The sequence below is a fragment of the Peromyscus californicus genome, unplaced genomic scaffold (assembly GCF_007827085.1).
Source record: "Peromyscus californicus insignis strain IS unplaced genomic scaffold, ASM782708v3 Scaffold_18__1_contigs__length_77618521, whole genome shotgun sequence".
Lineage (NCBI taxonomy): Eukaryota > Metazoa > Chordata > Mammalia > Rodentia > Cricetidae > Peromyscus > Peromyscus californicus.
In genome coordinates this window covers 29,738,670-29,762,909 of record NW_026294480.1, presented here as the reverse complement: position 1 = coordinate 29,762,909, position 24,240 = coordinate 29,738,670, and the positions used below count along the sequence as shown (strand labels likewise).

At 42.6% G+C, this 24,240-nt stretch overlaps 1 protein-coding gene across 15 annotated transcripts in view; it reads left to right on the top strand.

The window, feature by feature from the left end:
- The window catches only part of Cplane1 (ciliogenesis and planar polarity effector complex subunit 1), a 97,749-nt gene that overhangs the window by 37,383 nt on the left and 36,126 nt on the right, over window positions 1-24,240 (top strand). For 14 of the 15 annotated variants that reach the window (XR_008219477.1, XR_008219478.1, XM_052743175.1 and 11 more), the window contains 11 exons: window positions 632-740; window positions 3,409-3,700; window positions 5,939-6,875; window positions 9,215-9,354; window positions 10,227-10,390; window positions 11,271-11,341; window positions 11,993-12,072; window positions 14,788-14,865; window positions 16,591-16,783; window positions 21,507-21,788; window positions 23,019-23,744. Coding sequence is in view for 13 of the 15 variants with exons in the window: in XM_052743175.1 (XP_052599135.1) it covers window positions 632-740; window positions 3,409-3,700; window positions 5,939-6,875; window positions 9,215-9,354; window positions 10,227-10,390; window positions 11,271-11,341; window positions 11,993-12,072; window positions 14,788-14,865; window positions 16,591-16,783; window positions 21,507-21,788; window positions 23,019-23,744 (3,072 nt within the window). In the remaining 2 variants the exon portion in view is untranslated. The remainder of the gene's footprint in view (window positions 1-631; window positions 741-3,408; window positions 3,701-5,938; window positions 6,876-9,214; window positions 9,355-10,226; window positions 10,391-11,270; window positions 11,342-11,992; window positions 12,073-14,787; window positions 14,866-16,590; window positions 16,784-21,506; window positions 21,789-23,018; window positions 23,745-24,240) is intronic. The other variant, XM_052743164.1, reaches the window with a different exon arrangement.

Genomic DNA, 24,240 nt, shown 5'->3' with positions numbered 1-24,240 from the left:
TTTTTTTTTGGTTTTTCGAGACAGGGTTTCTCTGTGTAGCTTTGCGCCTTTCCTGGAACTCACTTGGTAGCCCAGGCCGGCCTCGAACTCACAGAGATCCGCCTGGCTCTGCCTCCCGAGTGCTGGGATTAAAGGCGTGTGCCACCACCGCCCGGCTTGTTTTGTTTTTTTTTAAAGTGGAGGTGATGAGGAGATGTTGACTTAAGGATCCAAATTTGCATTTCTAAGATAAATTAGTTCTAGGAGCTAGTGTACAGCGTGGAAACTTTAGTTAATGATATGCTATGATTTGCCTGAAATTTGATAAAGGAAATCTTAAGTGTTCTTAGAGTGTATGTGCACACATACGATGATTACTATGTTTGGTGATTGACATGCTAATTTGGCTAAGATACTCAACGTGAATTATATATTAGATCATCACATCCTATACCTTGAATATACATAATTTTGTCAAATGCTTTAAAATATAATAAAAGAGGCAGAAAGAAAACCCATGCTGATTTCTGGTGGTTTTGTTGAGCATCAAAAGATTATTAAGTAGACATTTATGTTTTAATTTAAACTGTTTGAAGGATTAAAAAGAAAAAGACTGATGTTGCTCAGAAAACATTATTTTTTTTTTCTGAAGGTAGCTGAAATTTTTGTGAAAGCATTTCCCAATCCTGAGGCCATAAGGGTTCCTTTAAGAGAAAAATACCACTCTCTTCAACAGAGACTCAGACATGGTGTTGTAAAAGGTATTTGCTATTTCTCATGTTTAATGGATACATTGTTGCAGATGCTCCTTTTTTTTAAGGATTTATTTTTATTTATGTGTGTATGCCATGTGTGTGCAAGTGCCTTTGGAGACCTCAGTTCCCCTAGAGTTGGAGTTACAGGAAACTGTGAATTGCCTGAATTTCATGCAGGGAACTGAACCTAGTCCTCTGGAAGAGCAGCAGATGCTCTTTACTACTGAGCTGTCTCTTCAGCTCCACGATGCTCTTGTTTTGAAGTATCTGTCGCCTGCCCCCTAGGTACCTGAATTTTTGCCTCTCCCTAATGGCGGAGAATGAGAACGTGGATGCATTACCCCACTGCAGAGCTAATGTTGGTCTGTTGCTAGATGGAGCTGACTTCATGTTATAGCTCTGTTGGTAATTATGTCTTAGGCACATTGTTCAGTCTCTCTAGGCCTCATTTCCTTATTTAGAAGCAAAAAGGTTATTCTGTTACCTACTTGATCAATATGTATTGAGAGAGGATTAAACAAGGAAAGAGACAGATATAAAATGAGCAGATAGTCTAGGATGCCCTTTGGGGAGTCCATGCTTTCAAAACCACCCTGATCGACACAGCAGAATTTTACCTGAAAAATGAAATGAAATAGAGCATATGGTCTTTGCATACTCCATGTGTTTATTGAAAACTCATGTTTCTTCTCTTTGCTTCAAGTTATTTATGTTTCTCATTTTATCCTGTACATTCAAGATGTCCTCGTAGTTTTTTTTTTTTTTTTATTGTGGCAAAATGTATAGAACATAAAAACCTACCATTTCACCTTTCTCCTCCTCCTTTCCTTCTGTTTGCCATGATGGAGAACAGACCCAGAGCCTCTTGGCTTCTTGCTCGTGCTCCGCCACCAAAGTACAGCAGTCATGAAATCTTAAATGTCTTCTTCCTTCTCCTTTCCAGGAGTACAGCCTGCTGTGTACTTTGAGTTGTGCCCTGTACAATTGTACTTACGGATTTCTTGATACTTCTGTCTTCTAAAATATGCTCTGTGTATTAATAATGCTTAACTTTTTAATAGACAATCTTGGAAACCTTAACCTTGCTATTATTTCTCATTACATGTAATAAGAAAGCCTTAATTCCTGCTAAAGAAATACTCTTTCTTTCTTTTTTTCCCTTTCATTAGGAATAGAAAATATTCTTTGTCATTATTTATTCATAATTTTATCTCTTTTTTAAGAAAATGAGGCTGCTTTTTATTATATTTTATTTTTTTTTAAGATTTATTTATTATGGCCGGGCGGTGGTGGCGCACGCCTTTAATCCCAGCACTCGGGAGGCAGAGCCAGGCGGATCTCTGTGAGTTCGAGGCCAGCCTGGTCTCCAAAGCAAGTTCCAGGAAAGGCGCAAAGCTACACAGAGAAACCCTGTCTCCAAAAACCAAAAAAAAAAAAAAAAAAAAGATTTATTTATTATGTATACAAGTGTTGTACCTGCATGTATGCAGGCAGGCCAGAAGAGGTCACCAGATCTAACTACAGATGGTTATGAGCCACCATATGGTTACTGGGAATTGAACTCAGGACCTCTGGAAGAGCAGCCACTGCTCTTAACCTCTGAGCCATCTCTCCAGTCCCTATTTGCTCATTTCTTGCATTGAGGTACTTTACAATGATATCATATCTGAGGTTTTTTGCGGTAGTCCTTATCTGCTACACAACTGCAACCAGTCGTTTTACTGGGCTCTTCCTCTAAACCAGTTTTGCAGAGACTTGCCTATCCCTTAATTTCTCTTTGTCATCGACCTTACGTAGGCTGATTGGGTGTTCTGTACCAAGAGCCTCGGCTGTCTTCATATAGTAGCTTCTCACGGAGGGATGCAAGCACACAAAGATGGGATTGGTGCCTGTCTGTGCCTTGGACAGCTTGTGAGTCAGGCCGTCAGGGTGAAGGAGTTCTTCAGAAGCTTTCAGAGAGTCATACTAACATCCATTACACCTGCTTTGGAAGTACCTTCTTCAGCTGTGCTGGGGTTTGGTTGGTTGGTTGGTTGGATGGTTGGTTTCTAGTCTGACTTGTAATCCTCCTGCCTAGCCTCCTGAGTTGGTATGAGATGCACAGGTGCACATTTCCACACTTGACTTACCCAAAAGTTCTTTTCCCTGAGGATCCACTTTTTAAAAAGGGGAGAGGGGAAATCTCAGTTCTTTCCCTTTTCTTATTCCTTAATGGACCTTATTCAGCTTCTGCAGTCCTGTTTTTTGTTTGTGTTTTTTAATGGTCCATAGCTTTCCAACAAATACTAAAAAACATAATCTGTAAGAATGTGGAAATAAGCCTTAGTAGTTTATTTCTATGTCCCCTGACAGAATTAGATCCTTCTCTTCCTCCCTCTCTTCCCCCTCCCTTCCATCACCCTTCTTCCATCCCTCCCTCCCTCCCTCCCTCCCTCCCTCCCTCACTCCCTCCCTCTCTCCCTCTCTCCATTCCTTTGATACAGCTTTGCTATGTAGCTGTGGATGGTCTGGAACTTATTGTGTAGACAAGGCTGGCCAGAACCTGTTCTGATCCTCCTGACTCCGCCCCCTGGGTGCTGGGATTACAGGCATGTACTGCTACTGTGCCTGGCCTTAAATCGTGAGTTGAAACATTTTGATGACCCCTAAGGAAATTTGGTTCTTTTTTCCCTAGGTCCTCAGACTGAGGAACTGATGTCTGTGGTCATGCGTTCTGTCCATAAAGTGAGGGTGAAAGCCCTGAAACGTGTGCAGAGGAACATAGGTGCTGCTGAGATGAACATCTGGGAACCAGAGGAAGAGGAGAAGCCAGATGCTGCTCCAGCTTCTGACAGGTTCTCCCTGGGGACTAGTTGGAGCAGAAGTACACTCACAGAACTGGGCAGCTCCCTGGTGCACAGTGATGCAGATACATTCTCTGAAACCATGTCTTTTGAAGAAAAAACTTGGATACACTTTTATCAAAGGTATACCTGGGAGCCCCAATACAATTGCCCACTTCTCCTGGAAAAGAGTACAAGTGAGGAGCTGATTTCCAATCCAGAAACCTCAGCAATATAAAAAGTAGATAAGTGCCAACCTCTGTCCTCACAGGGGCATTACAGGTTTATAAACTTAAGAATTCATTGTAAATATTACTGAGATTATAGAATGATTTTGTCATCTAAGATATTAATCAAATGGATAGACAGTTCAATTGAGAACTTTGAGTTCTTTATTTTTTTTTAATAATCTTTAGATTTATTTAGTTTTGTGTGTGTGTGTGTGTGTGTGTGTGTGTGTGTGTGTGTGTATTTTGAGACAGGATCTTATTATGTAGCCCTAGCAGGCCTCGAACTCAGAGATCTGCCTGCCTCTGCATCATTTGTGCTGGGATTAAAGGCCTGACCACCATGCCCAGCTTAATCTTTAGATTTAAATACAAGTTGAACATACTTAATTTAAAAGCCTAAAATATGAAATTCAGCTTAAAAATCCAGTATAATAGTGAAAGTTGAAAATTCATGCTCATGACAGGTCAAGGTAAAAATGGAGGCACACTAAGAATACTATATAGACTTTCCTTTAGGCCACTAGGTGTAAGAATTATGGGGTTATTTGAAATTTAAATGAAGATTGCATTTGTTTTGTTTTTAGTGCTGGAGCTAGAATCCAGGCCCTTGAACATTACAGATAATTGTTACATCACTACCATTCTTGTGACTTAGCCCCCAGACATCTCATTATGTATTTGTCAACATCATTCCCCGCCCCCCAAAAAAAACCCACTCATACTCAAAATACTTTTGGTCTCAAGATTTTCAGATGAGGGATACTCACCTGTAGTTGGATGTAATTGGGTTAGCCATGTTATGTTTGAGGACTCACAGGAGGGAACTTGCACACTTACCTTTAGAACTTGTTCATAAATTCTTGCTTGTTGTACAAGCCTGTGAGTTAAGGCATTGGGTTTTGTTTTGATTAAAACAAAAATTTTAGCTGGTAACTACAGTGCAATATGTCCTCTTGTGACTTAAAAACTATATCATCAATAATAATGTTCATCTGGAGTTAAATTATCATATCTACTCCAAACATACTTGAACCTAATGACATTTTAATAGTGTGCTTACACACACACAGGTGTACTTTGCAGGCTGCTTGGTGTATTATAGGTAAGCAGACATGCATTCACCTGGGCCCAGGTACCTCACAGCTTTTCTCTTACTGAGATCTGAGAATCTAGCAACTGCACTGAAGAGTCACTTGACAGTTGTGAACAGGTTTCATAGCAGCCCTGTGTTTTCACTGTTGTTTGAAAAGACTCTAAGCACTTATGTAGTGGAACTTAAGAAATTATACTACTTGTTTACACTGTAGGTGGGTGGGCTGGAAAGAGGCAGTGGAAAGAGAAGCATGGAACTCTAGATGCATATTGGTGCCTTGTGATTTTTGTTGACTTTGATTTTCTGAATTTTTTGTTAGAGGACCATTTTCACCTTCTGAATGAACATTCATGATTTTTATATTTATATTTATTTGTGTGTGCATGTGTGTGAGTGTGTGTGTATTTCTGGTGTATGGGGGATAAGCACATGTCATGACATTCCTGTGGAGGTCGAGGACAAGTTGAGAGAATCAGCTCTCTCCTTCCCTGTGTGGATTTCAGGGATCAAACTCAGGACATGAGGTTTGGCAGCAAGTGCCTTTACCCACTGAGCCATCTTCCCAGCCCTCCTGTTCTTTCTCTCTAGTGAACTTTTTATGTGAATACACTTTAATTTCTTTTAATGCCTAGTTTCCCTTTGCATAATGTACTTTTAAAAATAGTTATTTTTACTTCATGTGTGTGTATGTGTACAAGGCGTGTGCCTGGTTCCTATGGAGATAAGAAGAAAGCATTTGATCTCCTGAAACTGAAGTTACAAAGAGTTTTGAGTTGCCCGACATGGGTGGCAGGAGCCACACCCGGGTCCTCTGGAAGAGCAGCCAGTGCTCTTAACTGCGGGGCCATCTCTCCAGCCCCGGTCCTTTTGACCTTATAGAATTGTCTGCTCCTTAGAGAGCATGTTAGTTTATCATGCTTCATTTGCAAGATAGGGAATTGAAACACAAAAAAAGATACATGACTTGGTCAATACAATTAAATACAAAATGTTTTTAAAACCTTTTAAGATCAATTTTAATAAACAATGGTTAAGTTTATCTTTTTTTGTTAACCATAGACATGCCCCAAGTCATATGGAATTGACATTGGCTGGTAAGCCCAGTGATAAAAAGAAAACATGTAATCAGAAAGAAGGCTCCCAAAGGAAAGAAGATCATGAAATGTTAGGGAAAAAAGCACTTCCTACAGTCGGTGTTTGGGAATTTGAGCGTGATGATGATGAATATATTAACTTCCTTGAGCTCTTCCTGAGTTATGTTCTTGAAAGAGACCTTTGTTCCAGTGGTCCTGGCATTCCATTTTTGACAAGTTTTTCTGGGCACCTAAGAGAACACGAACTTAACTCTTTACTTTTTGATGTGCACACAACATTAAAACGACGCCAGAGCAAAACCAGAAGTGAGAATGTGTTTAGAGCTGGGTCTTGCTTCGCTGTCGTTCCTGAGTCACAGGAATGTGAAAAACTGTTCTCTCTAAACAGCGTGCGTGCCCCAAATTTAGAAAGCCAGGCACTTTCAGCTCCAGGACCAGGTGACCAGTCAGCGAGCACTTCAGAGAACCCTCCACCTGAAGTCCCGAAAAGTGAAAGAAAGGCGGGATTGTTTGGCTTAAAACAGAAGCCACTTTATAGAATTCAGGATGACAAAGGAGAGAAGCCTGTAAGGCTGAGACCATCAAGACACTCCTTTTGGATTCCCAAGTCCGTTGAAACTGGGGGATACGGTTTCCAAGCAGTTGAGTGCAGTGTGGCCAACCCCCAGGACGGCCTCCCTCCGGCACTTGAGAACATGTTCGGCCCTGTCGGGAGACTGGTGGAGTGGATGGTGCGGTGGTCTGACCGAAGACTCCTCTGTGACTCTGGAGTCACTCGGTCGTCCTGCAGACACAGTCCAGTAATCCGTGTCAAAACCTCTGCAGCTGCCATTCTGACCTCATTCTGGCTTCTGGAGCAGCCCTACCGTGCCGCACATAGGACAGAAAACAGCGTCACTAAGGTAATTACATCAGCCACTTGCTACCAATGGAGCAAGTACCCTTCTAGTTGAAAACTGTTGTTTGTACTTTAAAAAAATCTATTAAAGAAAATTAATGACAATGTTGATTATACTCTGTATACTCTTTTCTTAAAGAGATTCCTTTCGTTCTTTAATAAAATGACAGTGGCCTGGTCAGTGGTGGCACACACCTTTAATCCTAGCACCAGGGAGGCAGAGGCAGGTGGATCTGAGTCCCAGGCCAGCCTGGTCTACAGCAAGAGTTCCAGGACAGCCAGGGATATGCAGAGAAACCCTGTCTCGAAAAAACAAACAAGAAACATCAAAACAACAAAGGAAAATTACAATGAAAGTTCCTTTAGGGAGGCCGTGAAGGTTCTAGGGAAGAACATGATTTGGTGACAATATAAATGCTATTGCTGAGCCGGGCAGTGGTGGCACACGCCTTTAATCCCACACTCGGGAGGCAGAGGCAGGCAAATCTCTGTGAGTTCGAGGCCAGCCTGGTCTACAGAGTGAGATCCAGGACAGGCACCAAAACTACACAGAGAAACCCTGTCTCAGAACAACTGCCCCCACCCCATCAGATAAATGCTATTGCTGAAGGAGACACCCAAAGAGTGTGAGCTCCCTCCCAGACCCTGGATTAGGCACAAACCACACCCAAACTTCACCTGTTTTCACAGAGAGCTCCTTTATTAATCGAGAAAGAATAGTTTAAGTGTCTGCTTTCTGACTCAGGCAGAAAACAGCAGCAAATGACCTTGTAGGTGTGATTTTTAAGAGAAGAAGGGGAGGTCTGGGTTAGAATGGGCTAGAGTGTGGTGGTACAGAAGATAGGGGAAGAGGGAGAAGAGGAAGGGGGCAGGGGTGTTTGTCCTGGAGGGGACGAAGGACTGACTCTGGATAGAGAGGAGACAGACATGGCCCATAGGCAAATGGAAGTTTATAAAGGTAAAGGGGGAACCCCGGGTTAGGATGAAGTGTTTAATCTTAATTGGGCATGTTAATTAGGTGAACCAAAGGGGGCTCTGATTGCTGGACTTTGGTAGTCAGCCTCAGGAGGAAGTGGCCAAAGAAGGAAACACACCTTGGTGGCTAGCTTTAGGAATGTGGTCTTTAGCAGGCAGAGGGAATGGGGGAGAAGGGCAAGGCCTGCTGGAGTCATGCTGGCCACACTCAAGCTGGCCAGTGTCCCTTCAATTACATTTGTTTTTATTCTCTTTGAAGTTTCATGTGTTAGTTGATATAAGGGGCCAGGTTACCAGGCATTTGTTACTGAAGTTTTCATCAAATGTACTAGGGGATGTTTTTACTTACATTCTTGAGACAGAAAAGGTTGTGTGGCCAAAGGCATCCCACCTAGTCCTGCAGCTGCTTATAAAATAATCGCTCACTTTTTGAGCTTACTATTGATTATAATTGTGCTTTTAACACATCTCTCTAGCCCCAGCACTTGTATTTTTAGGTGCATGTGTTTTGGTTTTTTTTTGGTTTTTCAAGACAGGGTTTCTCTGTGTAGCTTTGCAAGGTGCATGTGTTTTTAACACTGTGTAATTATGAAATACCTTTTAGTCTGTGTTTATGCGTGCAGACACGCACAGAGGCCTGAGGTCAACCTCAGATGTCATTTCTCAAGTGCTGTCCACCTAGTTTTTTCAGACAGTGTCTCTCACTTGCCTGGAACTTGCTGGGAAGATTGGCTGGCTGACCAGGGAACTCGGGGATTCCCTCCGCCTGCCCACAGCAGGGATTACATCACACCTGGCTTTGTTACTTGAGTTCTGGGGATCATCACACTTGGGTCCTTTGTTACTTGAGTTCTGGGGATCATCACACTTGGGTCCTTTGCTTACACGGCAAGGGCCTGAGGACAGAGCTGCCGCCCCAGCTCCCACATGTCATTAATGGCAGGCAGGGAAATGAGTTTTCACTACTGTTGTTTTATGGCCCCGAAACAGAGTTGTTAAAACTTACATATGTGGAAGAATAGGGTTTTTTTGTTTGTTTTTTGAGACAGGGTTTTTCTGTGGAGCCCTGGCTGTCCTGTAACTCATTGTAGGCCAGGCTGGCCTCGAACTCAGAGATCCACTTGCTTATGCCTCCCGAGTGCTATGATTTCTGTGCTTTATTTAGGAAGTCAGATTTACTTATTCCAGGTAGACTAAAGAATTGACCATTGCTTCTAGAAACAAATAATTGGCTGTACAAATGTAGTAAATACTTAATGAACGTATGAAAGAATCAATCAGTTCTATAAACATAGGAATGATTTAAAAGTCTGCTTTTAAAAAGTGGTTCAGTACTCCATACAGAATTCTGTAAGTGGTTTTCTTCAGGTGCTGGAGAATCATTCCATTGACTGTCAAGTGGCGCCCGAGGAGAGCGACGCTAACGACGACTCCCCAGCTGCAGTAGCAGCTCAGGCTGGAACTGAGGGGAGAAACGACCGGAATGGACGCTGTCAGAGCGTCTGGAGGTAAGTTGCTGTGTGTACCCTCCTTTTCAATAAAGTCTGCTGGCTTAAGAGGAGGACTTGAGCTCTTCCAAATGAAAGGGATGAGCTTTTCTTTGAACTAGAGGAACAGAAAGTAAGCCTCCTGAAGTTCTTTGACAGTTCCTTGTTAACTAGGTCTCTTCTACATTGATCTAGAATGTATCTCCCGAGGGAGGTGTCCTCCTAAAGACCCCTTCACTGTGAGGCAACAGTAAGAGCAGTAGTAGTATTTTTGGACAGTTAGTTTTCTGTCACTATAGTGATATACTTGAGGTAGCCAGCCTACAGAGCAAGGGTTTGTTCTGGCCCACTGTGTTAGGGGTTCCACCCATGGTTGGTGGCCTTACTGCTTTAGGTCTGTGGCACATCATGATGGAAGGGCATGGTAGGGAGAATCCACCCACTTCCTGGTCAGGACACAAAACAGAAAGAGGAAGGGACCAGGTCTCAAAACCCTCTTCAAAGGCACATATTCAGTGATCTGTGACCTTTCCCAGGAGTCCAGCGTCTCAGGGCTTTTCTACCTCCCAGCAGTGCCGCTCTGCTAGCCTAGCCTTGGACAGTAGCCTGGGAGGGACAGTGACCTGCATATGATGACGATGAGTACCATAGCAAAACCTAACCTGAAGACTCCTTTGTGAGGACACTAATGTTAGCTAAGCTGAACTTACTCTAGAGTTTGGAGTAAATGAAAACTAGGACCTTCCATGTCAGAAATGTAAGACACGTTTTAAAAAAAAGACTTAGAAAAAATGAAAATGAAGTTTGTTCATTGCTGAAAAGAACAAATTAAATGAAAAGAAGCTGTTTGTCTTCCAGAACGGTTCTAATTTTCATTGCTACATTTTTGTTAGCAGAATGCCAGCTGAAGCAGAAAATCCTGAAGTGAACGAAATTGATGAGATTACTCCCGTCACTCGTAAGACTGAGGGAGAATTTGTAGATGTTGACAAGAATCATTCAGAAATAGAAACATTTACACAGGATGAAATGGATATGCACATCTCTGATTGTGAAGGTCAGTTCATGTAAACCATAATTGGCGTTACTAATTTATAAAATTGATAATATCAAAAATAACTCTTTTGTTCTTAAATATGTTTACCATTGTCTAGAACTAAAAAAAAAAAGTTGTTTTTTTTTTTTTTTTTTTTTGAGACAAGGTTTCTCTGTGTAGCCCTGGCTGTCCTGGAACTGGCTCTATAGACCAGGCTGGCCTTGAACTCACAGTTTGCCTGCTTCTGCCTCCCTAATGCTGAGATTAAAGGCATGTACCACCTTGCCTGGCTAGAACTAAAATTTCAGTGGTATTTTTTGAAATACTGAGCATATTAACTTGTACCTTGGTTTTCAGAATGTGCAAGACACTTTTATGTTAGTAGCTTTCTGAGCTGAGTCTCTTGCCGTGTCCAGTAATGACTTACCTCTTGATTCCTGTGAACCAACTGAGCCTCTCCCCAGCTGTGAGCCTCTGCACAGCTGAGAGCCTCTCCCCAGCTGTGAGCCTCTCCCCAGCTGAGAGCCTCTCCCCAGCTGAGAGCCTCTCCCCAGCTGTGAGCCTCTGCACAGCTGAGAGCCTCTCCCCAGCTGTGAGCCTCTCCCCAGCTGTGAGCCTCTCCCCAGCTGAGAGCCTCTCCCCAGCTGTGAGCCTCTGCACAGCTGTGAGCCTCTCTCCAGCTGTGAGCCTCTCTTGGAAAGAACCCTGGGGGCGGGCATAGCTTGGACTTACACAAACTGATACAAGGTCTCTCGGGGCTCTCCTGGGATTTATTGATGAAGAGGAAGTAGTCGTTAGATGTTTTTTGAAATGTCTTTGTATGGGGGTTAGAAAATATTTCTGAAAAAGTGAAAAGGTTATCTTTAAAGGCCGGCACTCCCTTCGTTTCTGATCCTTCTAGAAGGACCTGTTGGGAGTCTCCGAGACCCCAGCGTTGTCATCTGCATGCCGGTGCCACAGCTCTCACTGCAGGTAAGCCAGTGAACAGCACACACGACCCTGCGGGTCGTGCTGAAATTGCACCTGAGTGTGCTTACCCCACTCCACAGTGTGTCAAGGCAAAGCTGCCGTCTGCCATGTGCTGACTTGTAGACTGTATCTGAATTTTTTTCTCTGAGATCATATTACATGTTCAGTGCTTTCAGACACGGAAATTTCCATGTCCTGAAGTACTTCAAGTTAGTCAAGAGTGGTGAACGTGACCTTGGTTATGAAGTATGATTTGGTGTAATTTGCAGTTTCTATGTATTGTTTATTTTCTCAAAACCAAATTTCCATGTGGAACATAGGTCTTTCCTGTTACTTTAACATTTGTTTCAAAAAGCATTAGTTTTCCCTCATTTTGTAGTGGTCTACCCAGGTTAATTGACATGTAATTTATAAAACCTTAGTCTCTAGGCAACACCTCATCTTCTACTTGAACAGACTCAGTTGCTCATATTGATGGGCTGAAGGCAATTCCCATGTATAAGGACCTGGTCAGAACAGGACTGAACCTTTGAAGGTTTATTTTGTCACTTGAGTTTTAGACAGATAATTAATGTGAGATTCAAAATACTCAACAGTCATGCCTATGTGTCTCACCTCTTTTCGTTGTGGGTATGGACATTATTGATTTTATAGCATTCTACAGAAGAGGCTGAATGTCCCAGGAAAGAACCATTGGAGACGAATGTGGATACACAATTGACAGAACAGAAAGGGTAAGGAAAAGAAAGTGTGATATGTGTCCTAGTCATTGTCCTATTGCTGTGAAGAGATGTCAAGACCAAGGCAACTCTTATTAAAAACAAAAACATTTATTTATTTGTTTGTTTATTTATTTATTTTTTGGTTTTTTTGAGACAGGGTTTCTCTGTGTAGTTTTGGTGCCTGTCCTGGATCTTGCTCTGTAGACCAGGCTGGCCTCTAACTCACACAGATCCGCCTGGCTCTGCCTCCCGAGTGCTGGGATTAAAGGTGTGCGCCACAATCGCCCGGCTATAAACAAAAACATTTAATTGGATGTTTGCTTATAGTTTCAGAGTCCATGATTGTCATGGCACCGGAGCAGTAGCTTTAGAGTTTTATGTTCTGATCTATAGGCAGCAGGCAGAGAGAGAGAGGCACTGGGCCTGGTGTGGGCTTCTGAACCCTCAAAGCATGCACCCAGTGACATACCACCTCCAACAAGACCACACCTCCTTACAATCCACTAACTGGAGACAAAGCATTTAAACATAGGAGCCTGTGGGGACCATTCTCATTCAAACCACAACATGATTATTGCCTTTTTTTAAAAATCTTAGTGAAGGTTTCAGATGTTTTTCATAATTTATAATAAATATTTTATGTTGGTATTATAATTTATAATAGCAGTGAGTTGTTTTTGGTAAATGTTACATTTCTCATAGAAGTAATCATTTCTTTTTTTGCCTTTATCCTCTTATCAATGTCAGCCTTACCAAAATAAATTGTACCTATAAATAGGTCAGAGTTTGTTCATCTACTAATTAGGGAACTGTCTGTCCACATTGATTACATTTTTATTGAATTAAATACAAAAGCATTGTGCATCATAATACATACGACCTTCACTGTTGTGTTTTAGTCACTGTATTCTGTCCATTAGGGCTCTGATGTGCATAGTTTACTGTTTGAAGCATTATTCCAATTAATCTTATAGATAAAAAAAATCAGGAGTCAAATATTGGGGTAAGAACCTGAAAAATCAGCAAGCCAGTTGTTTCCTACCTTTTCCAAAATTCCATCCAAAAGGACTGAGGTCCTCTTTCAGCCCTGCCTTACCACTTCCTGTTTCCTCTCTCTACAGTCCTCCAAACCTCTATGGTCGGCTAGTGGCTGGCTCCGCCCTCTGACTCCAAGCAAGCTTTATTTGTCAGAGCACAATCAAAGTGCCACACAACAGCTGCTGGCGTGTTACTGCTTCAGAGGGAGATGAGAGCAATAGCAATTTCACAGGGTGCAGCTTGAACATGACTTACAAATGTAGGGGCTTGAGGGATAGTTCAGCCAGTAAACTGCTGGTCATATAAGCACAGGGCCTGAATTTCATCTCTAGTGCCCATGTGCAAAAGCAGGGTGTGGTGGTGCTCACTTACAATCCTGGTGCTAGATAAATAGGCAGATTCCTAGGACTACTGGCCAACTGGCCTAACCTAACTGCTGAGATCTTGTCCCTAAAAACAGAAGGGACACCTCCTGAGGAATGACACCCAGGTTGACTTTTGGCCTCCATTCATACCCATGCTCACACATGCCATGCTGTACAAACTACACACTCACAAAGAAATTTAGGATTGCCTTAATGTCTCTGTCTCTGTGTGTCTCTCTGTCTCTGTCAACTTTACACAAGCCATAGTTATCTGGGAAGAGCAACCTCAGTTGAGAAAACTCCTATCAGATTGCTTGTGGAGAGGTGTGTAGGGCATTTTATTGATAATGTTTGATGTGGAAGGCCTAGAGTACTGGGCGGGGCACACCACCCCTAAGCATTGGCCCTGAGTTATACAAGAAAGCCAACTGGGCAAGCCAGGCTGAGCAAGCCAGTGAGCAGTTTGACTCCGTAACTCTGCTTCAGTTCCTGCCTCGAGGTTCCTGCCCTGGCTGTCTTCTCTGATGAACTGAAACCCTGTGAGGTGAAACAAACCTTTTCCTTGCCAAGTTGGTTTGGTCAGTTTTTATTACAGCAGTAGAAACCTCACTAACTAAGACACTTGGTGAGAGGGGAAACATTAGGCTCTTTTTTTCCCCTCAGATCACAGATTTTATTTCTATTTTGAATAGTTAATACAAATTTTTCTGCTCTTGAGATAGGGCCTCACTATGTAGACCTGGCTGTCCTAGAACTTGGTTGTATAGTCCATGCTAGTCTCAAATTCTGCCTCTCAAGTGCCGGGAGTAAAGGCGTGTGCCACACACTCAGCTGAAACATTTTCCTCTTGGGGTGCTGTAGGTTGTTTCTAGGGCCTCTCACATGCTGGACACTTTACAAATGAGCTGTATCTCCTGTCTACTAAAGAATAAATTTAATGCCCTGTTATGCCATTGTAAGTATTAGAGATATTTGTTTTCTTAAACATTTCTCTTTATAGTTTGATGTATATCAATAGATTCTTTGTACCACTTATTCTGTCGGACTGTGGGTCATAGCTAACCTCATGTTCCCTAGGTTTAGATTGTATTTTCATTGCTGAGCAATCAATGCTACTCAAGTTGTGTATTAACTCATGCAGTCTTTGCTGTTGTTTGAATTTGTGACTAATTGCTATGGAGACCAATGTAAACAGACTGTGATTATGAGCTAAGCATAGCAGCGCTATTAGAGGATTGGATTCTTAGGTGGTGGAGCAGTAGTTCACATGCACCTTAGAAACGTGAAGAGTATCTTGCTCCTAATCACTTGTTTTTATTTGTAGTATGATTGAAGCCTTGTCAAATTCTGAACATACCATTCCTCATTCACTTCATATAGATGCAAATTCAGAAACTTCTAGGTAAGAAGTTTTATTTACTATACCATTTTGAAATCATGTTTTAAAAATTAGAGAATGAGTTGGTACCTCCTGTGCCAGTCTGAAATAATTGCTAAGTGTTTGTACTATAAACCAAGGAAATAAGCAAAGAGCGGCATAGGCACCCAGTTTTGACATCTCAGTTATTTACAGATTTTCCTACCATCTGTGTTTTAAAGACATTCGGAACTATGTTGAGACAATCATTTCAGGGACCAAAGAATCAGCAGTAGATATGTTATTGAAACGCTGTTGTTCCTGTTCATCTTCTGACCCGTATAGCATAAGGAATGCGTTTAGCTCATTTTAGTATTCTTCCCTTTCCTTTGCACCAGTGGGTGGGTGTTTCACCCGGAGCCTCCAGCAGGCTAGATCAGCCGTCTACCAGGGAGCTTTGTCCGGAGCCCAGTACTGTCCTGGCCCAACCCAGATGAGCTCCTGAGATCAGATCAGAGACCAGGCTGTGGTTGGTGGCTGAAGATTTAATTCTCTTTAGGTTTATCCAGTTTGTCTTTTTAATTCTTCTGCAAAGATTAAACTGAATGCTTAGAAATTTGACTGAATTAGAACGAAAATTCAGTATAATTTTGTTATGGAAAAAAATTCACATAATTAGAATTGATCTCCTTGCTAGTTGTTGAAAGTAAATTCCAGTGAAGTTGTATTAAAATCGTCACATCAGTTGTGATATCTGTTTTCATAGATTTACCGTATAAATGCAGTTTTGTTTTTAAGCATGCTCATTGCACAACAAAGGGAAAATACTAGGGCTGAAAGGGAACGAATATAAGTTCAAATCTACATGCAATTTTGTATGTTTCTTTCTGTTTGGAAACAATGACTAATTTATTTGAATATTATACTTACATATTCCCTTATTTAGCTTAGAAAATTTATTTGCTTAGAAGATACTGTTGGAAGGCCGGGTGTGGTGGCGCAAGCTTTTAATCCTAGCACTTGGGATGCAGAGGCGGGCAAAGCTCTGGGAGTTTGAGACCAGGATAGTCTTCCTTAGTGAGTTCCAGGTCAGCCAGGCCTACATAGAGAGGCCTTATAGAAAGAAAGGAGAAAGATGAGGGGGAGAAAAGGAGAGAGAGAGGGAGAGAAGGAGGGAAACAGAGCGAAAGAGAATAAAATAAAATACTAGAGACTTATGGTTAAGGAATCATTTCTCAATAATTGTTTTGTCCAAAAAAGACCAAAGAAGTTGCTTTGGTCTTTAATTTTTAGTTTTAATTAAGTATTTTGTTATAGTTTATTATAAATGAAAACTCTGGTTTGTTTGGAAATGAAATGTTGACAGTTCTGTGGTTTCATACTTAATAATGATCATTAGTCATTTGTGCTGATAATCTTAGAATTAGATGTTTTATCTTTTTTTGTTTTCTTAACTCTATTTTCAATCATTAATTTTAGTCAGTATTTTATTCCTAAGTCTGTATGGTTAATAAGGATAATTGTGCAGGCCAGTGGCTCAGATGCCTTCAGGGGCCAGAGTGGGCTGTTCTGGGATGTAACATCACTGCTGGAAAGGACACATGCAGGTATTCAGATGATGGGCGGAGAGCCAGAATAACCTGAATAACCTTCACATCCAAAGAAAAATCGTGTCTAAATATTTAGATCATAGGTATCTAATTGTTTGGGGATTTTTGTTGTTGATTAATTAATTAATTATGTGTTTTTGATTTGAATGGTTTCCCACAGTACACAGATTTCTGAACTGAAAGAGCAATCTTCCTCAGTTCCACCTCTCATGTCAAGTGGAGACCCTGTCACTTCACAAACACCTGTTGCAGCACCTCAGAAGACTCAGAGAAATGAGCACAGGGTTCAGCTACCAGATTCTTCTGATTCTGTTAGGCAGATGCTCCAAGAAGAGATGTTTAAATTAGTTCAGGTGAGCACATGGCTACGTAAGTAAATCTACACAGGATGCATAGTTTAAAAGTAGACAACTAGTAGGAATGGACTAGTCAGCATGGAATTCCACTCATTTCTGTGCTCTTATGAATCATCATACGTCCTTCGAAAGTTCCTGCCCTGGACCTGTAGTCTAGATACATCTACGTACAGTTCAGTGACTTATTTTTCTGGGCATTTTGGGTGAGGTGTTGGGTAGATCCAATCAGATCTGTAAAAAATCCCAAATGTATTTTCTTTTGTTGTTGTTGTTTTGTTTGTTTGTTTATTTGGTTTTGGTTTTGGTTTTTCCAGACAAGGTTTCTCTGTGCAACAGCCCTAGCTATCTTGCAACTAGCTCTGTAGCCCAGGCTGGCCTCAAACTCACAGAGATCCACCTGCCTCTGCCTCGAGTGCTGGGATTAAAGGCGTGCGCCACCACCGCCCGCCCCTGTATTTTCTATATGAGCGTTCAGACCAAATTCTGTCTTGGGCTGAACGTGTCTGTGGCATGTCACATGACTGTGCATCTTGACTTCCGCTGTCTCTTCCCACCTGCGCACATTGTGTTCTTTCAACCAGCAGTTTAAATTATTTGTCTTTATTGGGTTTTTTTTTGGTTTTTTGGTTTTAAATTTTGCTTTTTCGAGACAGGGTTTCTCTGTGTAGCTTTGCATTGTTTTTTTAATTTTGGTTATCTTTATTGGTTTTTAAAGGCATGTTATTTTATTTTTAATTACGTGTAAGTGTGTGCATGTGAGTGTAGTTGCCTGTGGAGGCCAGAGGTGATTGCCAGATCCCTTAGAGCTGGGGTCATAGGTCAGCTGTGAGTTGCCAGACATGAGTGCTGGGAGCCAACTCGGCTCCTCTGCAAGAGCAGCATATGCTCTTAACCACTGAGCCACCTCTCCAGCCCCTCTTTCTTCCTCTTGAAACATTAATTTCCCTCATACCTAATCCTCTACACTTGTGTATGTTCGCTTAGGTATCTTTACATCTTGTATGCCGTTTTATGTTAGTGATTCTTGGCCCTAATTTCTCAGTGAACCTAGGAGTCCTGGTGGAATACTCTTTCAAAGCATGTCCACAGTCCCATGAAACCGACTTTGTCCTTATTCTCCCCAGCTCCTTCCTACCCCTCTGTTTAGAAATGCTACCTGCTCTAGCACCTTGAGTATGAAAGGTACTCTCAAACTGTTCTGTGAGTGACTGGGGTTCTGCCTGCTCAGGCTCTCTATTTAGCAAGTTCTCCATGTTTTAATTGCTGGATTCCTCACTCGGTCTCATCATGTCCTTTTGCTGCCATCTCCCTGCCCTAGTTTTTCTGTTGTTTTTGTTCTTGTTTAGACAAGATCTTCACTGTGTTCACTGTGTCCTCCTGATTATTTGTCCCCACGTATTGTACGTGACTGTTATAGGCGGAGTTTTTTGTCGAGACCACTGGCTCCCCAATAACCACACAGACTTAATAATTATAAATGCTGAGTTGATAGCTTAGTCTTTTTACTGACTAGCTCTTACAGTTAAGTTAACTCATATTTCTTATCTATGCTCCACCACTTGGCGGTACATTTTTCAGCACTGCATGTTCATATTGCTTCTCTCCGCATCTCCTGGTGACTTCACCCTCTTCTGCCTCCTCTTCCACCTCATGCTCTCTTTTTGTCTACAAATCTTGCCTAACCTTTTCCTGCCTAGCTATTGGCCAGTCAGCTCTTTATTAACCAGTGAGAGTAATACATATTCACAGTGTACAAAGATGGTTCCACAACAGACTGTAGTCTCATGATTTCTGTGTCTCTGGCCAACCTTAGAGTCTTAGGATTTCATACTTCCATTGTCTTATATGTGTGTGTATGTGTTTTGTAGGACATTTTTCTGATATAATTCTGGTTTCACTTTAAAATCTTCACTAAATTTCACTTACAAATTTTACAGATATTGTATGCTGTTAGTCTTGAAAGAAAGTGGCCTGCAGAGATGGTTCAGTGGGTAAAGTTCTTCTGCATGAGCATGAGGACCCAAGTTTAGATCTCTAGCACACATGTGAAAGTCAGGCCAGGTGTGGCAGCACACATCTGTAACCCCAGTGCTCAGGGAGGCATAGACTGTCAGACCCCAGGGGCTCACTGACCAGTTGGTCTACCTGAAACTGCAAGCTCCAGGTTCAGTGAAAGAACCTGTCTCAAAACAGATGGAGAGAGCCGGGCGGTGGTGGCGCATGCCTTTGATCCCAGCACTTGGGAGGCAGAGCCAGGCAGACCTCTGTGAGTTCGAGGCCAGCTTGGTCTACAGAGTGAGATCCAGGACAGCCAGGGCTACACAGAGAAACCCTATCTTGAAAGACCAAAAAAAAAAAAAAAAAAAGGTGGAGAGAGATCAAGGGAGATACGGGTGTTAACCTTTGGCCTTCACGCATGCACACAGGGCCAGGTCTACCTGCATTTGCACACACATGCATACACCACATACAACACATTCATGGACATGGATGGATGGATAAATAGATAGCTCACTTAATATGGAGACAGATTGAAAAGACATACACAATAAGGTTAATGCTGTTATCTTTGGAGGCCAGAGTATAAATGCTATTTTCTATTAGTTTTTAAGTGACCATCCCAAGTAATGTATTTCATCAGATATTTTCTTTTTAGACTTACTTATTTTTCTTGTAATTTGTTCTTCTTTGTTTCTCTTTTAAACTTTATATTTGTGTGTGTTCATGTGTGTGTGCATGTGTGTGCATATCACTGCATGCATGTGGAGTTCAGAGGACAACTTGCAGGGGTTGGTTACCCCCTCCACCATGTGGGTCCCTTTGGTGGTTTGAAGGAAGATGGCCCCCATAGGGGAGTGGCACTATTAGGAGGTGTGGCTTTGCTGGAGTAGGTGTGGCCTTGTTGGAGGAAGTGTGTCACTGTGGCGGCGGGCTTTGAGGTTTCTTTTGCTCAAGCCATGTCCAGTGTCTCAGACCACTTCCTGTTGCCTGAAAGTCAAGATGTAGGACTCTGAGCTACTTTTCCAGCACCATGTCTGCCTGCACGCTCCCCACCATGTGCACCGTGATGATCATGGACTAAACCTCGGAACTGTAAGCCGGCCCCAATTAAATGTTTTTCCTTTATAAGAGTTGGTCATGGTGTCTCTTCACAGCAAAAGAAACCCTAACTAAGACAGTCCCAAAGTTGTCAGACTTGGCAACAAGCACCTCCACCTGCCTGCCTGCTTGCTCTTTCTTCCTCCTCCTTCCTCTTTTCCCTCTTCCTCCTCTTCTTCTTCCTCCTCCTCCCCCCTCTTCATTGGGGATCAAACTCAGGGCTTTGTGGATGCCAGGTGAGTGTTCTGCCCCTGAATTTCATCCACCGCTGTGTATTTCTTTATAATTGGATGAAAAGTATAATTTTGAAAACGTGCCATGCTGTCCTGTTGCTTTGTTTCATCAAGTAGGCATTCTTCTGCTGGTCTAGAAAACCCCACCACCAACCATTATCTTCAATACTTTTCCACTATACTCTTGCAAGTCCAGTGTTTTTCAGAGTTGATTCCTGGACTCATAACACAAACACCACTTAGATCTTAGGAATAAAAATTCTAGGGGTGGAAGAAATGATTCAGTAGTTAAGACCACTTGCTGCTCTTTTAAAAGACCCAGGTTTGATTCCCAAAACCATGTGGTAGCTCAGAAACATCCCTGACTCCAGTTCCAGGGGATATGATGCCCTCTTCTGCCCTCTGAGGGTACCAAACACACATGGTGCTCAGACATACATACAGGCAAAACACCCATACACATACAAATAAAAATGAAAGAAATCCTAAAAGAAAGAAAGAGGCTTCCACCCAGAAACCGTGGAGGATGAGCTGAGCAAAGGGTGGTTTGATTGGCAGCTCCTCAAGGGCATACGTGCTTCAGGTTGACAGTTGTAGCCTGCCTCTCAGCAAACCTGGTGTCTGCCTTTTGTCCCGCTGAGCTGATATCAGTGCTAGTTCCTGTCAAGCTTTTCTGCACGTAGACAACTTAACACATTTCAATGCATACTGATCCTAGCTCTGATCTTCAGACTTCTGGTACTGGTATGAGATGTGATGTGGTCTTTGGGAATTCTTACTGCCACTGAGTGATTGTTGTATTCAGCAAATTTGGAACCCCTGGGGCCTGCCTTTACCTTTCATCTAGTCCGTCAGTCTTCTCTTGTGTTGCTCTGCTCTTTCCTTTTTTGAAAACTTGTTCAGAACATACTTATTCTGAAGCATCATCTCATTCCAGTAGGTTACCCCTGAATATCTTATGTAAGTTAATTGTGCAAATAGTCCCCTCTCTTTCTTTCCCAAGTCAGAATTCATGTCTCAAGATGACAGGAAGTTATACTTGTATCTCTCCTCTCTAAAAAAGCCTTCCTGCTTTGGTTTTCCACTCAACGGTGGAGAATGTGGCTCTTGCTGATACCTTAACTTCTTTCCATTGTTTTGTTGTTGTTGTTGTTGTTGTTCTTGGTTTGGTTTTGGGTTTTGGTTTCTCAAGACAGGGCTTCTCTGTGTAGCCCTGACTGTCCTGGAACTCACTGTGTTCTGGAACTCACTACTCACTGTGTAGACCAGGCTGGCCTGGAACTCAGAATTCAGCCTGCCTCTGCCTCCCACGTGCTGGGATTAAAGGCTTGTGCCACCATCACCTGGCCTTTTCATTGTTTTTAAAGTATTGTTTTGTTTTATTCCAGCTGCAACAGATCAATTTCCTGAGCCTAATGCAAATAGTAGGACCGTCTGTCGCTAATCTCCCAGACATGCATCAGCTTCTTCCGCAGGTTCAGCCTGTGTGTGTTGGGGAAAGTCAAGCATCAAAGCCCACGAGGAGTGGTTGTACTGAAGCCAAGGGCAGACAGAGATTTTGTGCTAAAGCAGAGTCCGTGAGAGAGTGCACCAGGGAGCCTGGCATGAACAGCCCACCAGACCACGAAGGAATCAGCCAGCCTGATCAAGAGAGTAATGGAAACACACAGGTAATTCATACAAAGATATCATTAGAACTGAGAAAACAGCTAAGTTGGCAAAATGCTTGAAGGCTTGAGTTCATTCCCCAGAACCAGTGTTAAAAAAAAGTCAGGCATGGTAGTGCACACTTACAATCCCAGGAGGTAGTGGCAGATCCCTGGGCTCACCGGCAGGCTAGCCTAACCTGCTTGGTGAGTTCTTGGCCGAAGAAAGACCCTGTTTTAGAACAATAAAAAACAAAACAGCCGGGAGGTGGTGGCGCACGCCTTTAATCCCAGCACTTGGGAGGCAGAGCCAGGCGGATCTCTGTGAGTTCGAGGCCAGCCTGGTCTACAGAGCGAGATCCAGGAAAGGCGCAAAGCTACACAGAGAAACCCTGTCTCGAAAAACCAAAAAAAAAAAAAACAAAAAAAACAAAAAAAACGAAACAGTGGATGGCACCTGAAGAGTGACGACCAAGGTGGTCCCGTGTCTCTACCTGCACGTGGGCTCTCAAGCATTCTGTTCTGGTTTTCTTCTGTTCCTGTCATAAAATAACCTGACAGAAAGCAACTTGGAGGGGAAAGGGTTTATTTCACCTTGCAATTCCAGGCTGTGGTTTATTATTCAGGTTCAAGTAGAAGGAACTTGAGGTATCTAGTCATATCACATCCACAGGCAAGAGCAGAAAGAAATGAATACATGCTTGACTTGGTTGCTTATGCAAAGCACCATTTCTCCCTTTACACAGCCGGGGACCCCTGTGACTAGGGAATGGTGCCACACACTGTGGGCGGGGCCTTCCCATGTGTGTTAACGTAGACAATGTCACTGAAACTGTTTTCCCCCATGATTCTAGTTTCTGTCAAGTTAACAATTAAAGCTAGCCGGGTGGGGTGGCACACGCCTTTAATCCCATCACTCAAGAGGCAGAGGATCTCTGTGAGTTCAAGGCCACCCTGGTGTTCCAGGACAGCTAGGGTTACACAGAGAAACCCTGTCTCAAAAAACAAAAACAAAAAACAGTTAGAGCTAATCACACACACACACACACACACACACACACACACACACACACACACACGGTAGCACACACACGGTAGCATTTTTGTCCTTGGTCAATCATTGGCCTTTTGTTATTTGAATAAGTTTTTTTTTTTTTTTACAATATTTCTAACATGCTGTCTGTTCACATATTGAATATCATTTACAAAAAAATTAGTAATATATTCTAAATTTATATATTATTTTTCTTTCAGGATATTCCACATGGGAGTATTCCTTTGTGTCAGTTAGATGGCCAGCCTAAGCTGAGAGGACAAAGTGGAGCACCTCAGAGCTTTGAACCCACTTCCTTTTCTCCCGCTGCTGCCGGAGATCCTGGCCTCCAGCTTCTGTTCACACCTGCTGCTGTGCAGAAGGCCCCTCAGCTGGTCCCACCTGCCCCGACAGTCACTCCTGGGAGTGCTTTTCCTTTGCTTCACTTTCAGCCCAAGCATGAATTCAAGCCCCTTTCCTTACCTCTAGGAAGAATTCCAGAAGTTCCTTTCAGACCTCAGGCCCAACCAAAAAAGGCCTGGGAATTATCTGATTCTTACCAGCCTCCTCTGTCTCAGAGAATAGTGCACAGCACTTCCCCATGCCATTCAAATTCAAGCCACTATAACGCTGTACTCAGAGACATCCCTAAGCATGTGAACTTGGATCAATATGTTGGACAACAATACTTGACACCTCAGCAGGATTCTTCAGTATTTATAAAGCCAGAAAGTGTGTTTGATGTTAAACCAGGGCCCCCTGAGACAGTTCCTCAGAATTCTTTTGGACTTCCTTTATTACACCTGCAATTTAAGCCTCCTTATATATTCCCATCACCATCAAGAGCTTCAAGTAGATTGCCCTCAGTCCCTACCAGATCTGACACAGAAGGAAAACAGTATCCACAGCTATCATTACTTCATTCATGTTTGCCCCTGGAGAACACGGTAATGACTTGTTGTATGATGAATGAAAAGCTGTTGCATTTTCCCATGCTGTAAACACTGTGTGTTCTATGAGAGCTCAAGAACATGTTTTAACTTGGATTTATTTTGGATATGGGTATATGTCTTAGTTAGGGCTACTGTTGCTGGGATGAAACACCATGACCAAAAGCAACTCAGGGAGAAAAGGGTTTATTTGGCTTACACTTTCACATCACTAAAAATTCACCATTGAAGTAAGTTAGGACAGGAACTCAAACAGGGCAGGAGCCTGGAGGCAGGAGCTGATGCAGAGGCCAGGGAAGGGTGCTGCTCACTGGCTTGCTCCTCATGGCTTTCTCAACCAGCTTTCTTATAGAACCGAGGACCACCAACCAAAGAATGGCACACCCACAATTGCTGGACCCTCTCCCCATCAATCACTAATTAGGAAAATGCCCTAAAGGCTTGCCTACAGCCCAATCTTATGGAGGCATTTTCTCAATTGAGGTTCTCTCCT